The sequence below is a fragment of the Pyricularia grisea genome (assembly GCF_004355905.1).
Source record: "Pyricularia grisea strain NI907 chromosome Unknown Pyricularia_grisea_NI907_Scaffold_1, whole genome shotgun sequence".
Taxonomy (NCBI): Eukaryota; Fungi; Ascomycota; class Sordariomycetes; order Magnaporthales; family Pyriculariaceae; genus Pyricularia; species Pyricularia grisea.
In genome coordinates, this window is record NW_022156716.1 from 6,919,517 (window position 1) to 6,936,082 (window position 16,566).

Genomic DNA, 16,566 nt, shown 5'->3' on the forward strand with positions numbered 1-16,566 from the left:
CAAAAGGTCTTCGGGGCGGAGCGATCTGAATGGGAAAGACCCCAGTTAAGAATTAAACCCTTTCAGCGCAATGGCTGTCCAAGAGAAAAAAGTATTCACCACTTTTTCGGCAGATCCCTGTCGCTGTTTCCCCAAAAACCGCTGGTCCGACTGGTGCGAGGCTCAGAACGGGGCCACTAGCAGGCCGGCAAATTGGGCGCTCGGGCCACCGAACTCAGCAAAAATTCGATCACCCTCCGAGCCCCTGCAATGGGATTGTGTCAATTTTCGGTGTTGGGGAAGGGACCTGCAGGGATGTGTTCTAGGGTACTTCCACGGCCGGGAGTTACTGTTTGAGGTCTTGACGCACACGTCACCAGGGCCAGGGCGACTATTCAATACTACGAAGTACTACAAAGAACGGACATTCACATTCTGTGTGGGGAAGCTACCCGTGCTATCGAACAGCACACACGACCTCTAGGGCATCCCGTTTATTCGGTATCGGCGGACAGCTGCACTCGATGGATGGGCCAGGGACATGGGCAAGTCTGGAACGAAAAAGGTAGGGGACGAAAAATAAAAAAAAATACAAAGGAAGAAAAGAAGAAGAGAAGGCGCATATGCGCTAGGACAGCCACAGGCGCCGGTTCTCTTGTGTAAGTGGTGAGAATTACTTCGCAGGTACTTGTCACTGCGAGGCCGGTGAAATTGGATTCCGCCTCGACAGCGCTAACAACTCGAGACAGGGACTAAACCCAAATCTGTCATGTTACTCTGGAAATCGCTATGTTTACATGCTTAAGCAAGGGACGAGCTCGATCCGAGTTTGGTGGTCATCGGTGATGCTTTCTCGATCATACAGGTCAAACACTCGATCAAAACAGAGTATTACCCCCATCCATATATGCCTATTTGAGACTAGGCTCTGCAAACTTACTTGCATGGATTCAAACTTATTTCTACGGATAGACCGTGAGATGGCCGGGAGGAGTGCCAAAAGGACCAGCCAAGGTCAGCCGTTGCTTCCCCTGTGCCGAACAGACAATACGTGTACTGCAAGATAAGCTGACCTCAGGATTCTTGTATACACCGCAGCTGAACTCTGATGCATGATGACCCATTGAATATTCGAATAAAAAAACAAAGTAAATATCCAAAGAAAAATCTTTGACAAGCCCCAAACATCGGGCGGCGCCATGTTGCCAACTGTAACCACACAAACCTCTGCACGGCAATATAGTCCACTATTTCCAGATCTGCAAAAGAACAAGTTGCTTGCATATACATCCGAATTGAGGGGATAAGGTGCTCTGCTCCCAAGCGTTCGTCTGTTGGCTGACCACCACCACACCCAACGCAGAGTAACACAAGGAAAACCGGAGAACTCTATCATCTATACACTGCAACTAGAACCTAGCATAAGTTCGGATCATGTAATGATTTGCATTCGATGGTAATGTCTGAAAAAAATCGCAATTTCTCAATTCAAGTTCAAATTAACCATTGGCAAAAATAACCAGGCACAATTGCCATTTTGACTCGAATCTTCATCTTGTCAAACTTAATTCAGGACCCAAAGATGGCCCAGATCTCCACCCACACTAACGTGGATTTCAATTCTCCAACATACTGATTTGTTGAGCAGTCAATGCCGCAAACTTTCTCACACCCGGCGGGTCCCCCCGTCCCGGCAAGGCTTTCAAAGGGAGAGGTGGAGGGGCTTTTGCTTTGCCCCACCATCTGTCCCTGGCCTGGCCATAGATGTTTCTAGCAACCCACCACAGCGCCTTTTTTTTCTTCGACACTTTGGCCGCAGATCCCCAACACATTGTCCGCCTCCCGCCCAGCCAGGAACCATGGCATCTTTGATTTTCCCATCGAGGTTTTTTTTTATTTTTTTTTCCTGTGTACCTTTCTCCCCCTCCCTTCCCTTCCCCTCGTTCAAGGGACCAAGCGCCTCTATCACATCTTAAGATCGGACGGCACGCTCGTCCGTTAGCCCGGACTACCGAAGATAAAAATAACGAACAATAGATAGGATGCTTGGGATGCTACCCGTAAACAATAAAAATCAAAAACATCCGGCCTAGGCTGGCTGCATCGATGATAAATGAATACGAGAGTCCCATGTAAAAAAGCACAGGCACGTCATCGGATCTTTAGTTTTCGTCCTTTCCGTGATCGGATAAGGAAAACGAGTCGTCCAGTGCAAAGAAAGAAATAGAACAAAAAATTTAGAAAAAAAAATTAAGAATATGGTTTTGCGTTCATCAGCAAACACGGAGGGTGCACGGAGAAAGCCAAGACTTGCGGCCCAAAACCAACTGCAGCATCCGTCCCCGGTTGACTAGAGGATGGAACGAACCAGTCGGCTTGGAACCCAACGTGCACACTTAGGCGCCTAGCTAAAGTTTAGAATTTCTTCTATCGAATTTCCTGCACTTATTTATTTATTTATTTTGTGTTTTCATGGTAGGTATCTGCCCAATACCGTCCCGACAAATTCCCCGGCTGTTTTATCGTCGCTCTGAAGACGCTGGCTTGCAAACTCAGCCGGGCGATTTTTGATTTTGATTTTTTTGTTTATCTCTTCTTCAACATGGGTCCTCACAAGTGTTCTTCTGCTAGACTAGGTCTAGTCGTTGTTGAGGCGGTTACTTTGCCTACTCCTTAGTTCCCTTCTTTTTCAATGCCATGTCTCACATCTAGCATAAAGATGTGTTTTACTGCACTCGAGTTGTCAGGTCTCACCGACCGACTCAGGCAAGAAAAATCCTCCGTTGCGCGATGGTCAGGTCGAGGCTGCACGCCGTACTGATAGATGCCAACTCAGCCCTGTGGCCTAGCGGTGGCTTGAATGCAGCGGATTTGGATGCGTGTTGGTGAGACACAATTTAATCAACCTCAGAAATCGACACAAGGCGTGATAGCAAGGCAAGGTTCGTTGCAGACCTCTATTGCGGATCAAAATTTTGCACTTCAGCAGAGTTCAATATCAAAAGACAGAAGAATATGTAGTAAGTATAGGTATATCATGAAGAAGTTGCAACGGCAACCGTGTCTCCTAGGCCGACAAAAGAAATAATCAACCGCCCTTGACCAGCTTTGCGCAAACCCCCGAATTTCTGTAGTAACCCTGATGCACCCTAGAAAGGAGATTGTACGCCCAGCAATCAAACAACGAACCCTGAAAGAGGGAAGAAAGGTGCTATCAAGCAATAATAAAATGAAGAAGATCGTCAGACCTTTGAAAAAGAACGAAAGGAGACAAAGGAAATCTTGGGTATTATATCAGTCATTTCATCCGCCGGCAGTAACCTGCCGATGTCTAGTCTAGTATGTCTCATCGACGTCCCCCAGCGCGGAACTTCTCCCGTCGCCACCACTACTTCTCAACCCGACACCGCTACTCCTTCTCCCTGCAAGAACAGGTCCACCGCTTTGCCTCCTTGCACTGCTGGGCATGGGGATCGCGCTTGTGGATGCACTGCCGTCAATGTCGAACTTGCTGTACGTCCCGCGCCGGCTCGGCGTCCTTAGTTCTGGATCAAACGCATCCTCCGATTCGGATCCTCCACAAATAGAGCTGGAATGCACGCTTCCGCCCAGTGAGCTCCTGGGACGAACTCCCAGCGGCGTTCTTGTCCCACTCATAGATGTCCTGCTAACTGGCCGCGGTGGCGGCATGCTCTCCCTGGAGTGGTCTGTCCTGCTCGCTGGTCTCGGCACATAACTAGATACTGAGGCGCGCGAGCTGGGTCGTGACGATTCTGAGTCGAGCGGGTTTCTGTTGGGGAGGGGGCCAAACGACAATCGCGACACGCCAGACGTACTAAGTCTTGGCACATGACTTCGGCTTGTGCTGGCCGAAAAATTGCTATTTCCAGTAAGGCTTTGCCTGTGATTTGTCGGAGTGGCCTCTTCCGCCGCCGAAGATGTCGTCGAACTGCCACCGATTGTTCGTTTTCTAGACCGAATCGTGACTGTCGAAGGCACAACGATGGATGATCGAGGTGAGGCACGTGGGGGAGTATGAATAGGCGCTGGTAATTTGGAACGAGCGCTCTGCACGCGTGCCTCGAGCTTTTGCATCTTCTCCGTAAGCGATCGGATATGTGACAGAGATGTCGAGGGCGGGATTCTGTGCGACGCAGCGCGGGCGACCGATGTCCTCGTAGGCCTTGGAGCAGGTGTACGGACGCTGGAGGTTGTGGCGACGCGGCTGCCAGGGGCGCGGGAGGTAGCGGCCAGAGACTGCCTAGGCTTGGGTGTAACACTGTTGTCGCCTGAAGGCAATCTCGACTTCCTCTGCGTCGATGGACCTGGCGTCTTGAGGGGGTTCTGTTTCGGTTTAGGAAGTGGTGCAGAGGCATCAGACATGGGCGGCGATGGGGGATCTTGGATCTCGGATAGAGTATCGGCGGTTGCGACAGATTTGGAGTCGGGCGGGGTAGTGATGAGCGGCGAGCTGGCCGTTGAGCTGGGGGAGTGATCGTATGAGGGTGAGTCGGGAACCGACATTTCTGTGGAAAGTGCCGAAAGATGTCGCATGTCTTGGTCCTTGAGCTTTCCCTGTAGGATATCCACCTCGATCTTGAGGTCGGATAGCTCATCCTTCAGCCGTTGACACTCAATGCGTAGCGTCTCTCTTTCCTGTTCACCAATTTTGATTTCCTCCTCCAACAGTACGCCCCTCTCGATGGCAACATTGTATTTTGATTCGAGATCGTCCAACGACGAGGTAGTGTTGCGCGCTTGACGGGCATAGTCGTCGTTGGCTACTTCGATGTCCCGCAGCTTCAGCTGGAGAGACCTGTTCGCATCCCGTAAAGATGTAACCTCCTTCTCTAGTGTGTTTTGCGCGGCGTTGGCCTCCGATTTTGCTTCTCTGTACTTGGTCTGCAGTAAATAGTGTCAGCCCAATAGGTTCAACGATGCAATTCGACACCGCCCATTTGCAGGTGCAACAGAGTCACGAACGGCCATGGAAATGCGCCGCAACCACCGAGCAGACTGACCTTCCACTCTTCGACCTGGTAGCCTAGCATCTCAACCTTCTCCTTGTGTTCCCGCTCCCGCTTGTCGGCAGCACTCAGCTCGTTTTCGAGTTCGCTCTCTAGTAACTTGCTCGACTCCTGGAACTCTTGCATCTCCAGCTCCAACTGCTCATACTGCGACTTGTACCATGCCAACGCATCCTCGGCAGTGGCATCGGCCGAAGGCGGCGAGGACGGTGGTTCCGCCATTTTGATGGTTAAAAGTAGTCGTCGGTGATCGGATCAGCTTGGCAGCGACGAGAGGGTTGTTGCATGTGATTGGAACTTGTGGTTGTGGCTTGACCTGTTTGGAAAATGAGGGGCCAACTGGTCGCCGGGTTCCCAACGTCGAATGCGATGGCGGTCGACTGTAATCGAAAACTCAGAAAAAAATGTTGGAAACAAAGAATCGAAAAGAGTCGTTTCAATTGTCGTAACAGTCGTGATGGTCGTAATAAGCGGTGACTTGCGACGGTTCCTCGGGTTCTTTGGGTTCTTTTGTGGCGTCCCGCCAGCCTGCGACTTGGTCGTTCCGTTTGGAAATTGGGGGTTGGATTTGGCACCTCGACAAAAAGGAGTTCGTTCGCCTCGAATTTCCCAGCCTCCTTTGGTTGCGCGGATGGTCGTATTGCGTGCAACTTTCGCTCGGCCGCGAGTTGCAAATCTTACCTTTTCTTACCTTTCAAAGCCAGAGCCCGGTGTATTGGGCTGTCGGATCTGGCGTTTGTCGTCCAGGTCGCTTGCTGGCCACGGGAGATGTCGACAAGACAAACTGACTGTGAATGCGGTCGCCGCTTCCTCGATTTCTGTTGTTGACAATCTAGCACTGGTTTGCGCATGTCTCTCCTCAGAAAGTGGGGGCGCTAGTCCCTTTTGGGTCTAGCGTTGCTACTATGGGCAACCGTGCGCTCCACAACCATTTGACTGCACCCTTGGCCAGGAGCCATTCGCTGCGATTGCTTCTCGGCTTCTACCCGCTGCAGGAACACGCAAAATGGACCAGCGAAGCAAAAGCAGTAACTCAAATCGCGTCAATCTCGCGGGAGGGAAGCCACGCAAACGCCAAAACATCATCTTACCAGCCCGCTTTCAATTTGAATAGCCGCGTCAGGGTCTTTGCTCATGGGAATTTGGCTTGGCTCAAGCTCCCCGACCATGTGTTTGAAGTGACATGTGCCCAACCATTGCCCAACCCAACCAGACAACAGCCAGTTATATGCCGGCTTTTGGGAGGCGCATAAGTATAGCACAAACTAAAAGGAGATCCACACATGCAACTTTGGTCAATTAGAGTCACAAGACAATGCATAACTTGTTGAGGCCCTATCATATCCCACAGACACCTGATTTTCTTTGTTTGAAATTTTCATAAACAGAGCTGCGATGAACATGCTTGCCATGTTTCCGGAGATTTTCGTGACAATCTTAGTGTGAAGGCTATGTTGTTTCATTAACCTAGGTATCCAAGTGCCGAGCCCAACCTATCCGCCTCCCATGAATCCACACTTCCAGTCATGATTATTATCGTACCTTATGCTGAGACGTATATGAATGATAATTAACAAATGCTTGCGAGAGTCCCGCCAGTTCTGTGGTATCCTGTCATACGTTAAGAAACCGCAAGCCCATGCAAACTTCCCAAGAAATTAAATACCTGGCCAAGGCAGCACCCCAAGGCTATGTTCAGTGGACCCAGCTATGCCAACTGCCAGCGTCCTATGTGGTCCTCGAAGACACCACGGCGCGACCTGGAAGGGCAAGATCTGTGGCCTCTCGATGCTCCATGATCTTCGAAACTGTTGGGATCCATACATTACGCATGGCTTCCAATGTCTCCTCGGGGTTCGGATCCGCCTGAGCGGCCGCCTCCATTTTCTCCACCAGCGCAGCAATCGCCGTCAACATTCCGTACCCAGTCTTGGCCGAGCATTCGTCGTAAACAAGCCCATTTTGCTTTGCAAACTTTTTTGCTGCATCTCGTGGTCCTTCGTCCATATCTAGGAATATATCTTCGGCTTCTTGAGTCTCGGGGTCCGTATTTGTCGGTTGCTGGTACAAGGAATTTTGGTCACTCGAAGACCCTCCAAGTGAGTACGACGGTCGAAGATCCGCCTTCATCCCGAGAAGCATTGCGGGGAAAGGAAGAGGCGATTTCCCAGGAGACTTCAACTTGAAAGATTGAGTAAGCCGCCTGTACAGGTCTTTGGCCTCCTCGACAGAGGATGCGTCATCGACTGCAAACGCAAGAACCAAGGCCATTCGCTTTGATTCGACTGCGAAACCGCTCTTGAGCAAATGAGGCAGTGGCAGCTTGGCCAAACCGACAGAATAAACATTCCCGTCGCAAAGATATTGTGGGGGGCCAATAGCAAATTCAGCCTGTAGCAAGCCATGATCCATATGGCCGTATCGAGACTATTTCAAGGAGTAAGCAAATGGCCCATCTCAACGTACAAAGACTAACAATGCTGCCTGTGATTCTGAGGCTACCTACCTTATTCACAAACGACCGTACGCCGACCCCTGGGGCAGCCAGGATGGGGATAAACACGTTGGTGAGAATTTCTTCGCTGACTTGCCCATACCCGTCAATGCGACGCTTCTCCTGGATCGGAGGAGGCACCCGGGGCGGAAGCTGACCACTCTTGAATATTGACTCATGAATGGCGCGTTTGTCGCGTTGCGCGTCTGGTAATATCCCATTGTTCTTTTTAGCGTCATCGTCGTTCGCACTGGTGCGGAAAAGCCGCCTTAACATGGGAAGCATCTTGTCGACAACTCGGTTCCATCGTCCAGTAAGAAAAATGATGAGTAGGTGTCTAGGTCCGAAGAATAAAATATCAAGGCTGAGACTGTCTTAAAATTTCGCAGAAAGAAATATGGCAGAATGCGTGGCTGCAGAAACACAGGGAAACCAGCCACTCTTCCCCGTGAGTTGTGCCACGATCAATGGTAAAGTTAAACTCGATGCAAGATGCAAGCGTAAAAGGCTACGAAGAAAATGGGGTGGCCTTACCATGTGCGCCGACGGGGTTTTCGGCGGGGATCTCCCGCAAAACACAGTGATTTGGGATGTGCCTGTACGAAGTGCTTGCTGCAGCAGCGAAAGTATGGCGCTAACTCTAATGCGTTGACGTAACGTCACGTGCTTATGTGCTGCGATCCTCGGCGGTGCGGTCCGAGGTGAGATTGGGACGACAGCGCGCCCCCCTCCTCAAATGCGTTACCCAACCCATCATAGGGCTCGCGGCACTGCGTCGCTGGACATGAATCGAACTTATTTGGCACCGTAACATGTAACCTCCTAATAATCGCGTTTGTTTACACTATTTCTCATATCAATCTGTCAAGACTCGGCGAAAGTAACAATGTTCAAAATAAAACAAAAATTCCAGATTGTCACTACAATTCTTTACCCCATAACTCCATCGCTCGTCACCCCAACAAAAAAAAAAAAAAAAAAAAAAAAAAAAAAAAAAAGACGTCATCAGTGCCTATAACCCAAACCCTTTTCCAAACCCTTTTGTGCGTATTCAAGTTGCCCTTGCACATGGTCTCCCAAAACCACGTCTATCTTGCCGTATTTAACTGATACAAGAGGTCAAGTTTCTTTTAACCATAGATGATTTACATTAGGGTCCCCGAGGACCCCGTCCCCTGCCCTTGAGCAAGCTTTGAGGATTTCGACGGATCTGCCAATCCAACTGATGACTTCGTTCCTGTTTGTCCGTTAAGTTGAAGGTTGCCATATTCGGAATTTTTGGTCCCTGGATTACCACCAGCCGGCAGCACCTTTGATGGGTTCGACATGGCCGGATCATCATATCCTGCGTCGAGGTCGTCGTAGTCGTACCCATCATCACCGTACACGTCGCCCATTCCCGAAGTTGACCCGGGGTTCATGCCCATCCCATTAGGATTCTGCGCTGTCGGCATGCCATTAGAATTCTGCGCCGTCGGCATGCCATTAGACTTCGAGCCCGTGGCCAAAGCATTAGGCTTTGTAGCTGTCGCTAAAGCATTAGACTTCCCAGCTGTCCCCAAAGCATTAGACTTCCCAGCTGTCCCCAAAGCATTAGACTTCCCAGCTGTCCCCAAAGCTTTGGATTTCGGCGCTGTTGCCAAACCATTGGTATCAAGGTCTGCCGTCAAACCATTCAGCTTCGGAGCTGTCGCTATAGAATTAGTGTTCCCGGTTGTCCCTAAAGCATTGGGGTTCGAGGCTGTGGACAAGCCCTGGGTAGACTTGAGCTGGTTCTTGGGCTGCATGGCGGCCTGAGAATGAAGTTTTTGTATTAGCACTAATGCATTTCATGATGGACTTAATACCCATCACTCATCTATTGTTTTTGCTTTTGTCTCCTGGAGGATAGAACTCTTCACTCACATTAGAAATCGTAGCCCCCGACGTCCCGTCTGCGACTGCAGGAGCCACAGTCCCAACGCCCGCATTTGTGGACAATACGGGAACAGGAACTCCAATGGCTTGGTGCAAAAGGGCAAGACAGGCGAGGCTGACAGAGAAATGCATGTTGAAGGGGTTTTTTATTGTTCAAGAGGAAGTGGTAAAAGTTCAATGGGAATGATTTGTGCTATTGGAAATGTTTGCTGTTTAGTTAATTGCTCTTGATGTTGAGCTTATGAAAAGAAACAATTGTTCACCAACGCGAAATTGACATTCTTCTTATATGCCACCCAGCACAATGTACGAACATTTGAATATTCAGAACATGATTCATGTATGTCTATTTTCAATCACCTACCTGGATGTTTACTGCGATTCTATCACGGCAGCAGAGGGGCACGACTTTGGAGATTACTACAACGCTAATGCGGCGCAGAAGGGTTGGTGTTCTGCACAGCCATGCTCCTCAGAAGTAAGAGTCCAACTTGCGTGCGGCAGGGATGGGAAGACTTTAGACTTTAGGTGCTGAATTACAGGGGCCCTGCGCCAATGGACGAAAGGCCTTGGCGCAGGATAGCAGGGTGAAATCAGGTACGAAAATCTGGCTAGGGTCTGGGTCGTACGACAGACGGGCTGTACCGAGTGGGAGGAGTCAGCATGGGGTTCAAGACCCAATTCCTTAACGAGAAACGAGGTACAGGCTTAAGGTAAGCAATGGGTCGATCCTCGCTTCTTTCCCAACCGCTTACGACGATTACAGTGGAAACATTCTGAACATGCCGAAATTGGCTGCCTATTACCTACAGTAGGTACCCAACTACCTACCTATCTTAGGTAGGTAAACAAATAGCAGCGAAAAAAAACACACCACGCTTCTGTACCAGAACACCTTAACAAAGACACGCGAAAAATAGTGAATAATCTCCAAACTGCAATATATATAGGGTACACTATCAAGCAGCCACTTCTATTACCTAGCAGCCACTTTGTGACCCGCTCAGTAAATTTATAGATCTGGACGTTTCAATACCTAATTCCCCTCCAAATTCGTCCCGCCCTATAATTATCTGAGGATTATACGTTGTGAACCCCCCCCCCTCTTTTCAAATTGAAGCTATTTACAACCACAAACCCAATAACGGCCGCCGCACTATGGTTGACGACGTTATTAAAATGTTCGGTGCCCCTACGTGGTATTATTTAGCGAAAACACGGTTTTTACGATTTGTGTGCACTTTTTATACCTACCAAACGGGCCGGCCGGGCTAGGGCCAAGTTGTTGGTTGGGAATATCACGTAACTTGAAGCATCCACCTCGCCTGTCTCTATTAATCGATTTTCACGGCTATTGAATACCATGTGCGGACACTCACTGTTTGGGGTACAAATGGCTGCTAGGTAATAGAAGTGGCTGCTTGATAAGTGTACCCTATATATATTTTACCCTTCCCCTGCCTTGATTTCAGTCCCCTTGTTAGCTATTGCGGCACCAGTATTGGCCATTTCGTCCTTTGCTCCGTTCTTTGCGCTGTCAAGCCCATTGAGAGTAGCATCTTTTACTTCGATTACCTTGTCAGACGCCGCTGTACTTGCATCTTTAAATATATTGACAGTGGCATCTTTCGCTTTGGTCACCTGTCCAGCTGCTCCGTGGTAATTCCTTCTAAAAGCCCTTGTCGAATATCTGTCGGTAAATCTCCTGGCGGTGGGCTACTAAGATCCCCCTTCGAACATGGCATCATCTTCGCCGGGATCTGCCGCGGCTGAGACTCGGTCCTGGAAAGCTGTCTCGCAGCCTGGAGACTCAACCTGGGTTGCCAATGTAATGTGCACTGAGAAATGTGCTTAGACTCTGAACATGGGCTCAAACCTTGAGCTGGCGTATATTGTAGAATTTTGACTGCAAAAATCGAGCATCAACAAATGACAACAGGGGGATCCAGGCAAGCAATGCTCAAGTTGGGATTGAGCGCATCGCCCGCCTCGATTCCACCTTTCCCATGGAACATAGATGCAGGAAGCCAGCGAGTATGGTAGCCTGCATTAAATTTGAGGAGAGCCGTTGACGGCTGAGGTGGCGGTCTTTCTTTCATGTTAGCATAAACTTATGGTATAAGGTTCTATGGCTCTACCAGCTTTGCGAGCGGCCATGTGATACTTCAGGAGATCTCCAGGTTAGTGGGTAAAAGTCTCGACAGATACACGATTCTTTTTTGACTCTGCTTACTCCGGAATCATGAGAAAACAAACGTTCACTTGCAGCCGCGGTTTCTTGTATCAGCCAGATGCAAACATGGTTTAATCCTATGCCTGATCGACCGTATACTGTGAGAAAGCCTCCACGTGCTGTCATGTCAATTTTTGGGACTGCAGCCAGTCTGACGGGAATTTTATGACTGTTCTGGCAAACCAGCTAGCATCTCACGGGCCACTTAACTTACAAATAAACAAGTTCAACGATTCCGTCCCAACATATAAAACTAGACTAGAACCGTAGGTCGAACAAGCGTTTCCCCAACACAAGAATATGACATCTTAAAAACAACCACCATGGGACTTCAAGGACTTTTCAATGACGCAGTCGGCTGGCAAGTTCAGCCAGGGCAAATTTGTTCAAGCACAAGACTGGAGTCACAAAGCTAGCTCATCGGCCACTTTGGAAGGTCGCGGCGTTAGAACCAAGAAGAGCGTATTCTTTAGGGCAATGGCCTTGTCAAAACATTTGTCTAGATCTAGTCTCTAGCTCATATAAACGACCAGGTGCGATAGTTGCTACGAATCACTTCACTTGACCAAGGTGTTTGAAGAAGCTCAAACTATCATTTTGGTCCGCGATGTGGAGACCATGGGTGAAAGTGAACGGTATCGTCATTTTCGGTTTCCGTGTCGAGGTGGAATACATAGCCAGTAAAACAATGCTGGCCTGGTAATCTTGGTAAGGTACAATATCGGCCAGTATATCATTCGCCACATCCGCGAATAGAAGAGTCGCGGTTGTGGTACCGTGGCACTATGATTTCGAGAGCTGAGGAAAGCTGAGCAAACAACTCGGGTGATGCTCCGGGGACACTCAAAAATGGCTGCGTCTACAATGGTCACTTGACAATATCTCCCTGTCTGGCGGGCTCCCGTCAGTCCGGAGATGCCAGGACACTCGAGTGTAAAGATGGATTGTTTATTGTGTGCCGGGCCGAGACCCTCTGTTCCTTGGATCGCGTCGTATGCGCAGCGCAGCTCAGCCCCGACCTATCCGTCTCAGCTCCCTTGGATCAACAACACGAAAAGTCACATTTTCTAGGAGCCAAAAGGGCACAACTGAAAGAACCAAAAAAACGCGAACCGTGGGTTTTTAATGGGTCGAAAGCTCGGATTTCCCGAGATCTGCACCGTTAAGGAATGACGCCTAAAGACCGGGGGCCTAGACCGCCTAAAGTTGAACATTCCACTCCATGGACGCCACAGCAATATACGGCTAAACGAACCAACCGGCCCGCTCCTGTTTACGAGTGGGCCTTGTATAGTCGGTGTCTTGGCGCCTCTGCCGCACGAGCTTTTTGTAACTCCTTTTTTTTTTGGGAGGAAAAAGTAGCAACAGCGTTGTGCGACATCGGCGTCAGCTGGAATGATGGTGGAACGTAACGCGCCTCTCTGCGATATGTAAAAGGCGCGTATACTGGTCATCCCTTTGAGGGGTTCCAGAGAGGCGCGACGTGACGAGGTGTTCAAAAACCAAACCCCAGGACCTTTCAGACCAGGTATACACGTCCTAGTTTGTCCCTCTACAACCATCATAGTCCTTGTTCCTATATACTCTTGGTTGCCAACTCAAAGAAAAACTCAAGAAAAAAGAACAAAGCCACCAGCCAGTAAAACCCAACCCCAAAGACAAGATGAAGCTCCTCCTGACAGCACTCCTCCTCGTCGTCCCCGCACTCGCCAAACTCCCACAACCAACCAACATCGGGACCGCCCCAGACCGCCCCTGCGGCTTCAAGATGGCGCGCTGCCCGAGGGGCAGCACATGCTCAGCCTCGGACCCGGCCTGCCCGGCCACGCGGGGCGACAACTGCCTCGGCCGGTGCGTGGTGGCAACGACGATGCGGCGCCCGCGACCATCCAACCCGACGCGGCCGTCCATCTCCAAACCCACCGCAAGCTGCGACGACGACGACGACGACGACGACGGGCCGAAACCGTCAATAATCAACACCAGGACGCCGCGGCCGACGCGCAGCAGCACGCAACAGCAGCCCCAGTCGCCGACCCCGACTCCGACCCGCACCCGTAGCTACGACGACTGCGGCGGTTTCCGGCCGACGCCCAAGAGCTGCGCGGGCGGGCAGGTGTGCATCGACGATCCGTACGTCGGTGGTTGTGGTATGGCGTGCGACATGCCGGGGATTTGCGTGGAGCCCGTCTTTTGCGGTGGGTTTGCCGGCATCCAGTGCGCCGACGGCAAGATGTGCGTCGACGACAATAGGGACGATTGCGACCCGGAGAATGGTGGCAGTGACTGTGGCGGTATTTGTGTTTGAGAAAAGGGGGATGTAAAAAAAAGAAAAAAAAAGGATGCGGTTTGTTGAGGAGGATATTGTATTTGGAGCAACCGGGACGGCAAGGGGTGCTTTGTAAAACGGGTATGCAAGTTTGCACATAACAGACTACTAACAGGATTAGTGGATGTCATTCGTTTGGTCCAAAAAAGATAAAACTTCCAAAAAAATGAAAGTACCACTATATTATCTGGGCCATATATCATCATGCACCATGCAAAATATGGGAATCATATGTCATAAGCAAAACCGCCACCCAATCACCCCTAGACTTTGCCGGTTTATCCCTCTAGCATCTTTAGGCTACCGGCTCGACATGGGAAACCCAAAAAAAATCACTCCCTCCTGTCGGTAACCAAGTCCATCTCATGCGGCTTGACCATCTTGGTCTTGTTCTTGATCTTCCAAAAGATTATGTTGATGATGTAGATGGGTACACCAATGTAGCTGGTGATGAACTTGTCGACCTGGAACGTCGGGATGAAGGCCGCAAAGCCGTTGAAGATGATGATGAGCACCGTGATGAAGAGCGCAATGTACGCACCCCACGGCAGCAGCGGGTTGCGGTAGGGCAGGACGCTGCGCGGGATGCCCTGGGCCTTCATGCCCCTGACCATGGAGATGTAGCTGACGAGGACGGCGATCCAGTTGAGCGCGCCAAAGACGGTCACCATGGACACAAAGTAACCAAACACCTTGGCCGCATCCGTCGTCACGTTCATGTACCCGAGCACGATGAAGAGCGACGACAGAGCAACGGCCGGGATGGGAACTCCGCGGGCGTTGGTCTTTCCAAAGACGCGGAAGGCCTGTCCGTCCTTGGCCAGGGCCCAGATGGATCGCGCGGCGAGGTAGATGTCCGAATTGGCGGCGGAGAGGGTGAAGACGAGAAGGAGGCCGTTGACGGCTTGGTCGAGCTTGTCAATGCCTGAGAGCTTGGCGGCGACGACGAATGGTGAGGCGGCTGTGAGGAGAATTGAGAATCCGTGTTAGCCTTTCAGGAACAGGATAGGCATGTGGTCGAGACTAAATGCATGTCTAGCTTCGGGCAAGTTTGCTCCAACTTACCTCCGCTAACACCCTTCTTGGTGGCATCAAGAAGCAAGTCGTTGTTGCTCGGCACGGCCATGCCAAGCACAATGACACCTCCGAGGTAGAAGAAGATGATACGCATCAGGGTCTGGCGGACAGCCCTGGGCACGTTCTTCCTGGGGTTGGGCGTCTCTCCAAACGCAACACCGACCAGCTCGGTGCCGAGGTAGGCGAACGTGGCCTGAACCATGGAAGCCCAGAGACCGAGGAAACGCCCTGTATCACCCGGGATGCCGTTGTATTGCACGAACGGACCAGGGTCCTGCCAGTAGTAGAAGCCAGACCTCAAACCTTTGGGGTTGCCGCCGAGGGCAATGATGAAGCACATGAGAATGAGCATGACGATGACGAGTGCTTTGATCAGGGACATCCAGAACTCTGCCTCGCCAAAGAACTTGACATGGATGAGCTATTGGAACCAAATCAGGCAATTAGTTGATAAGATCTTTTGTGAACCATGCGCAGACCGTTTGGACAGACAGACAGAAGCCTTTGCTTACGTTCAATGCAATGATCAGCACGCCAAAAACAGTAATCCAAACTCCAACGTTGATGTTAGGAGCCCAATACCTGAGGAGGATACCCGTGGCTGTGAGGTTGTTCGGCAGGACGATGACGTATTTCAGAAAGTAGTTCCATCCAGTGGCATATCCCATGGCCGGGTCGACGAAGCGGGTTGCATAGCCCGAGAAGGACTTCTTGTGGGGCAGCCATGTGCCCATCTCGCCGAGCGCGACCATGACCACGTACACAACCCAACCCATCAACATGTATGCGATCAGGAGGGATCCAGGGCCGCCGTTCTTGAGAGCAGATGCAGAGCCGAGAATGAGACCTTTGAGAAAGTTAGTACAGAGGGAAGTTATGATGAATTGGATAAAATGATACGACATACCTGTTCCGATGGCACCGGCAATAGCCATCTATGTATGTGAAGCTGTGTTAGTGGTGACCTTGGGAAAGCTTGGGGGATCTTGCCAATGCCCGGCAGTGGTGCATTCGTTGAGAATGGTGCCCTTGAGGCAGAAGCAGCCCCGACTTTTCAAGAAAAACTAACCATATCTGGAAACAATATCGTTAGCATAATTGAGCGTGAACATAAACCCAGCTAGGTTCTAGAGCAAAATTGCAGACGTAATACACATGTCGTCTGATGCGACAGGGCCAGGCCTAAACGTACTCAGCTGCCGCGGCTTCATTCCACGATGAAGATCATCTTGGGCGCTGTCGACCACAGGAGTCTCGCCATCGCTGCCAGCAGCACCCGCCTCAGTGGGTGAGTGCGGGTACTTCTCATCGGCGTCTACGGAGCCAAAGGGGTTCTTCATGGTGTCTGTCGTGGGTGTCGGGCCCTTGCAGTGAATGGATGGCGATGTCGTCCCTTTGTCGCAAGGTCTCCAATGGCGCTGCGCAAGCCAAACGCTTCCAAATAGAGAGGGCCACGAGAGGGTGGAAGAAAAGAAAGGGAGCACAGCATGATGAAGCGGAGAAGCCGGCA

The 16,566-nt window shown here is 50.6% G+C and overlaps 6 protein-coding genes across 6 annotated transcripts; 2 read left to right on the plus strand and 4 right to left on the minus strand.

The window, feature by feature from the left end:
• Window positions 1-70: 70 nt before the first annotated feature.
• On the plus strand, window positions 71-463 carry PgNI_02110 (uncharacterized protein; the record flags this gene model as incomplete). The annotated part of the gene is made up of 1 exon (XM_031122177.1): window positions 71-463. One exon carries the CDS (start codon window positions 71-73, stop codon window positions 461-463), a length of 393 nt encoding a protein of 130 aa, XP_030986981.1.
• A 2,535-nt stretch (window positions 464-2,998) lies between these two features.
• Window positions 2,999-5,767, minus strand: PgNI_02111 (uncharacterized protein). Its single transcript, XM_031122178.1, has 2 exons — window positions 5,001-5,767; window positions 2,999-4,881 (listed from the first exon to the last, which is right to left on the minus strand). Exons 1-2 carry the CDS (start codon window positions 5,226-5,228, stop codon window positions 3,316-3,318), a joined length of 1,794 nt encoding a protein of 597 aa, XP_030986980.1. The 5' UTR covers window positions 5,229-5,767; the 3' UTR covers window positions 2,999-3,315.
• Window positions 5,768-6,340: 573 nt separating this feature from the next.
• Window positions 6,341-8,068, minus strand: PgNI_02112 (uncharacterized protein). Its single transcript, XM_031122179.1, has 2 exons — window positions 7,513-8,068; window positions 6,341-7,433 (listed from the first exon to the last, which is right to left on the minus strand). The coding sequence occupies exons 1-2, from the start codon at window positions 7,783-7,785 to the stop codon at window positions 6,735-6,737; spliced, it is 972 nt and encodes a 323-aa protein (XP_030986979.1). The 5' UTR covers window positions 7,786-8,068; the 3' UTR covers window positions 6,341-6,734.
• Window positions 8,069-8,645: 577 nt separating this feature from the next.
• PgNI_02113 (uncharacterized protein) lies at window positions 8,646-9,685 on the minus strand (the record flags this gene model as incomplete). Its single annotated transcript, XM_031122180.1, has 2 exons — window positions 9,406-9,685; window positions 8,646-9,293 (listed from the first exon to the last, which is right to left on the minus strand). The coding sequence occupies exons 1-2, from the start codon at window positions 9,547-9,549 to the stop codon at window positions 8,646-8,648; spliced, it is 792 nt and encodes a 263-aa protein (XP_030986978.1). The 5' UTR covers window positions 9,550-9,685.
• A 3,628-nt stretch (window positions 9,686-13,313) lies between these two features.
• On the plus strand, window positions 13,314-13,958 carry PgNI_02114 (uncharacterized protein; the record flags this gene model as incomplete). The annotated part of the gene is made up of 1 exon (XM_031122181.1): window positions 13,314-13,958. The coding sequence occupies one exon, from the start codon at window positions 13,314-13,316 to the stop codon at window positions 13,956-13,958; it is 645 nt and encodes a 214-aa protein (XP_030986985.1).
• Window positions 13,959-14,058: 100 nt separating this feature from the next.
• Window positions 14,059-16,396, minus strand: PgNI_02115 (uncharacterized protein; the record flags this gene model as incomplete). The annotated part of the gene is made up of 5 exons (XM_031122182.1): window positions 14,059-14,940; window positions 15,045-15,477; window positions 15,569-15,903; window positions 15,964-15,991; window positions 16,229-16,396. The coding sequence occupies 5 exons, from the start codon at window positions 16,394-16,396 to the stop codon at window positions 14,312-14,314; spliced, it is 1,593 nt and encodes a 530-aa protein (XP_030986984.1). The 3' UTR covers window positions 14,059-14,311.
• Between the last annotated feature and the right edge of the window lie 170 nt (window positions 16,397-16,566).

Bases quoted from the DNA above. Each gene is read 5' to 3' on its own strand.
- PgNI_02111 (XM_031122178.1), bottom strand. From the start codon at position 5,228: ATGGCGGAACCACCGTCCTCGCCGCCTTCGGCCGATGCCACTGCCGAG. The intron at 4,882-5,000 runs GTCAGTCTGCTC...TATTTACTGCAG, and splicing joins ACCAGGTCGAAGAGTGGAAG to ACCAAGTACAGAGAAGCAAA.
- PgNI_02112 (XM_031122179.1), bottom strand. From the start codon at position 7,785: ATGCTTCCCATGTTAAGGCGGCTTTTCCGCACCAGTGCGAACGACGAT. The intron at 7,434-7,512 runs GTAGGTAGCCTC...TCCTTGAAATAG, and splicing joins TACGGTCGTTTGTGAATAAG to TCTCGATACGGCCATATGGA.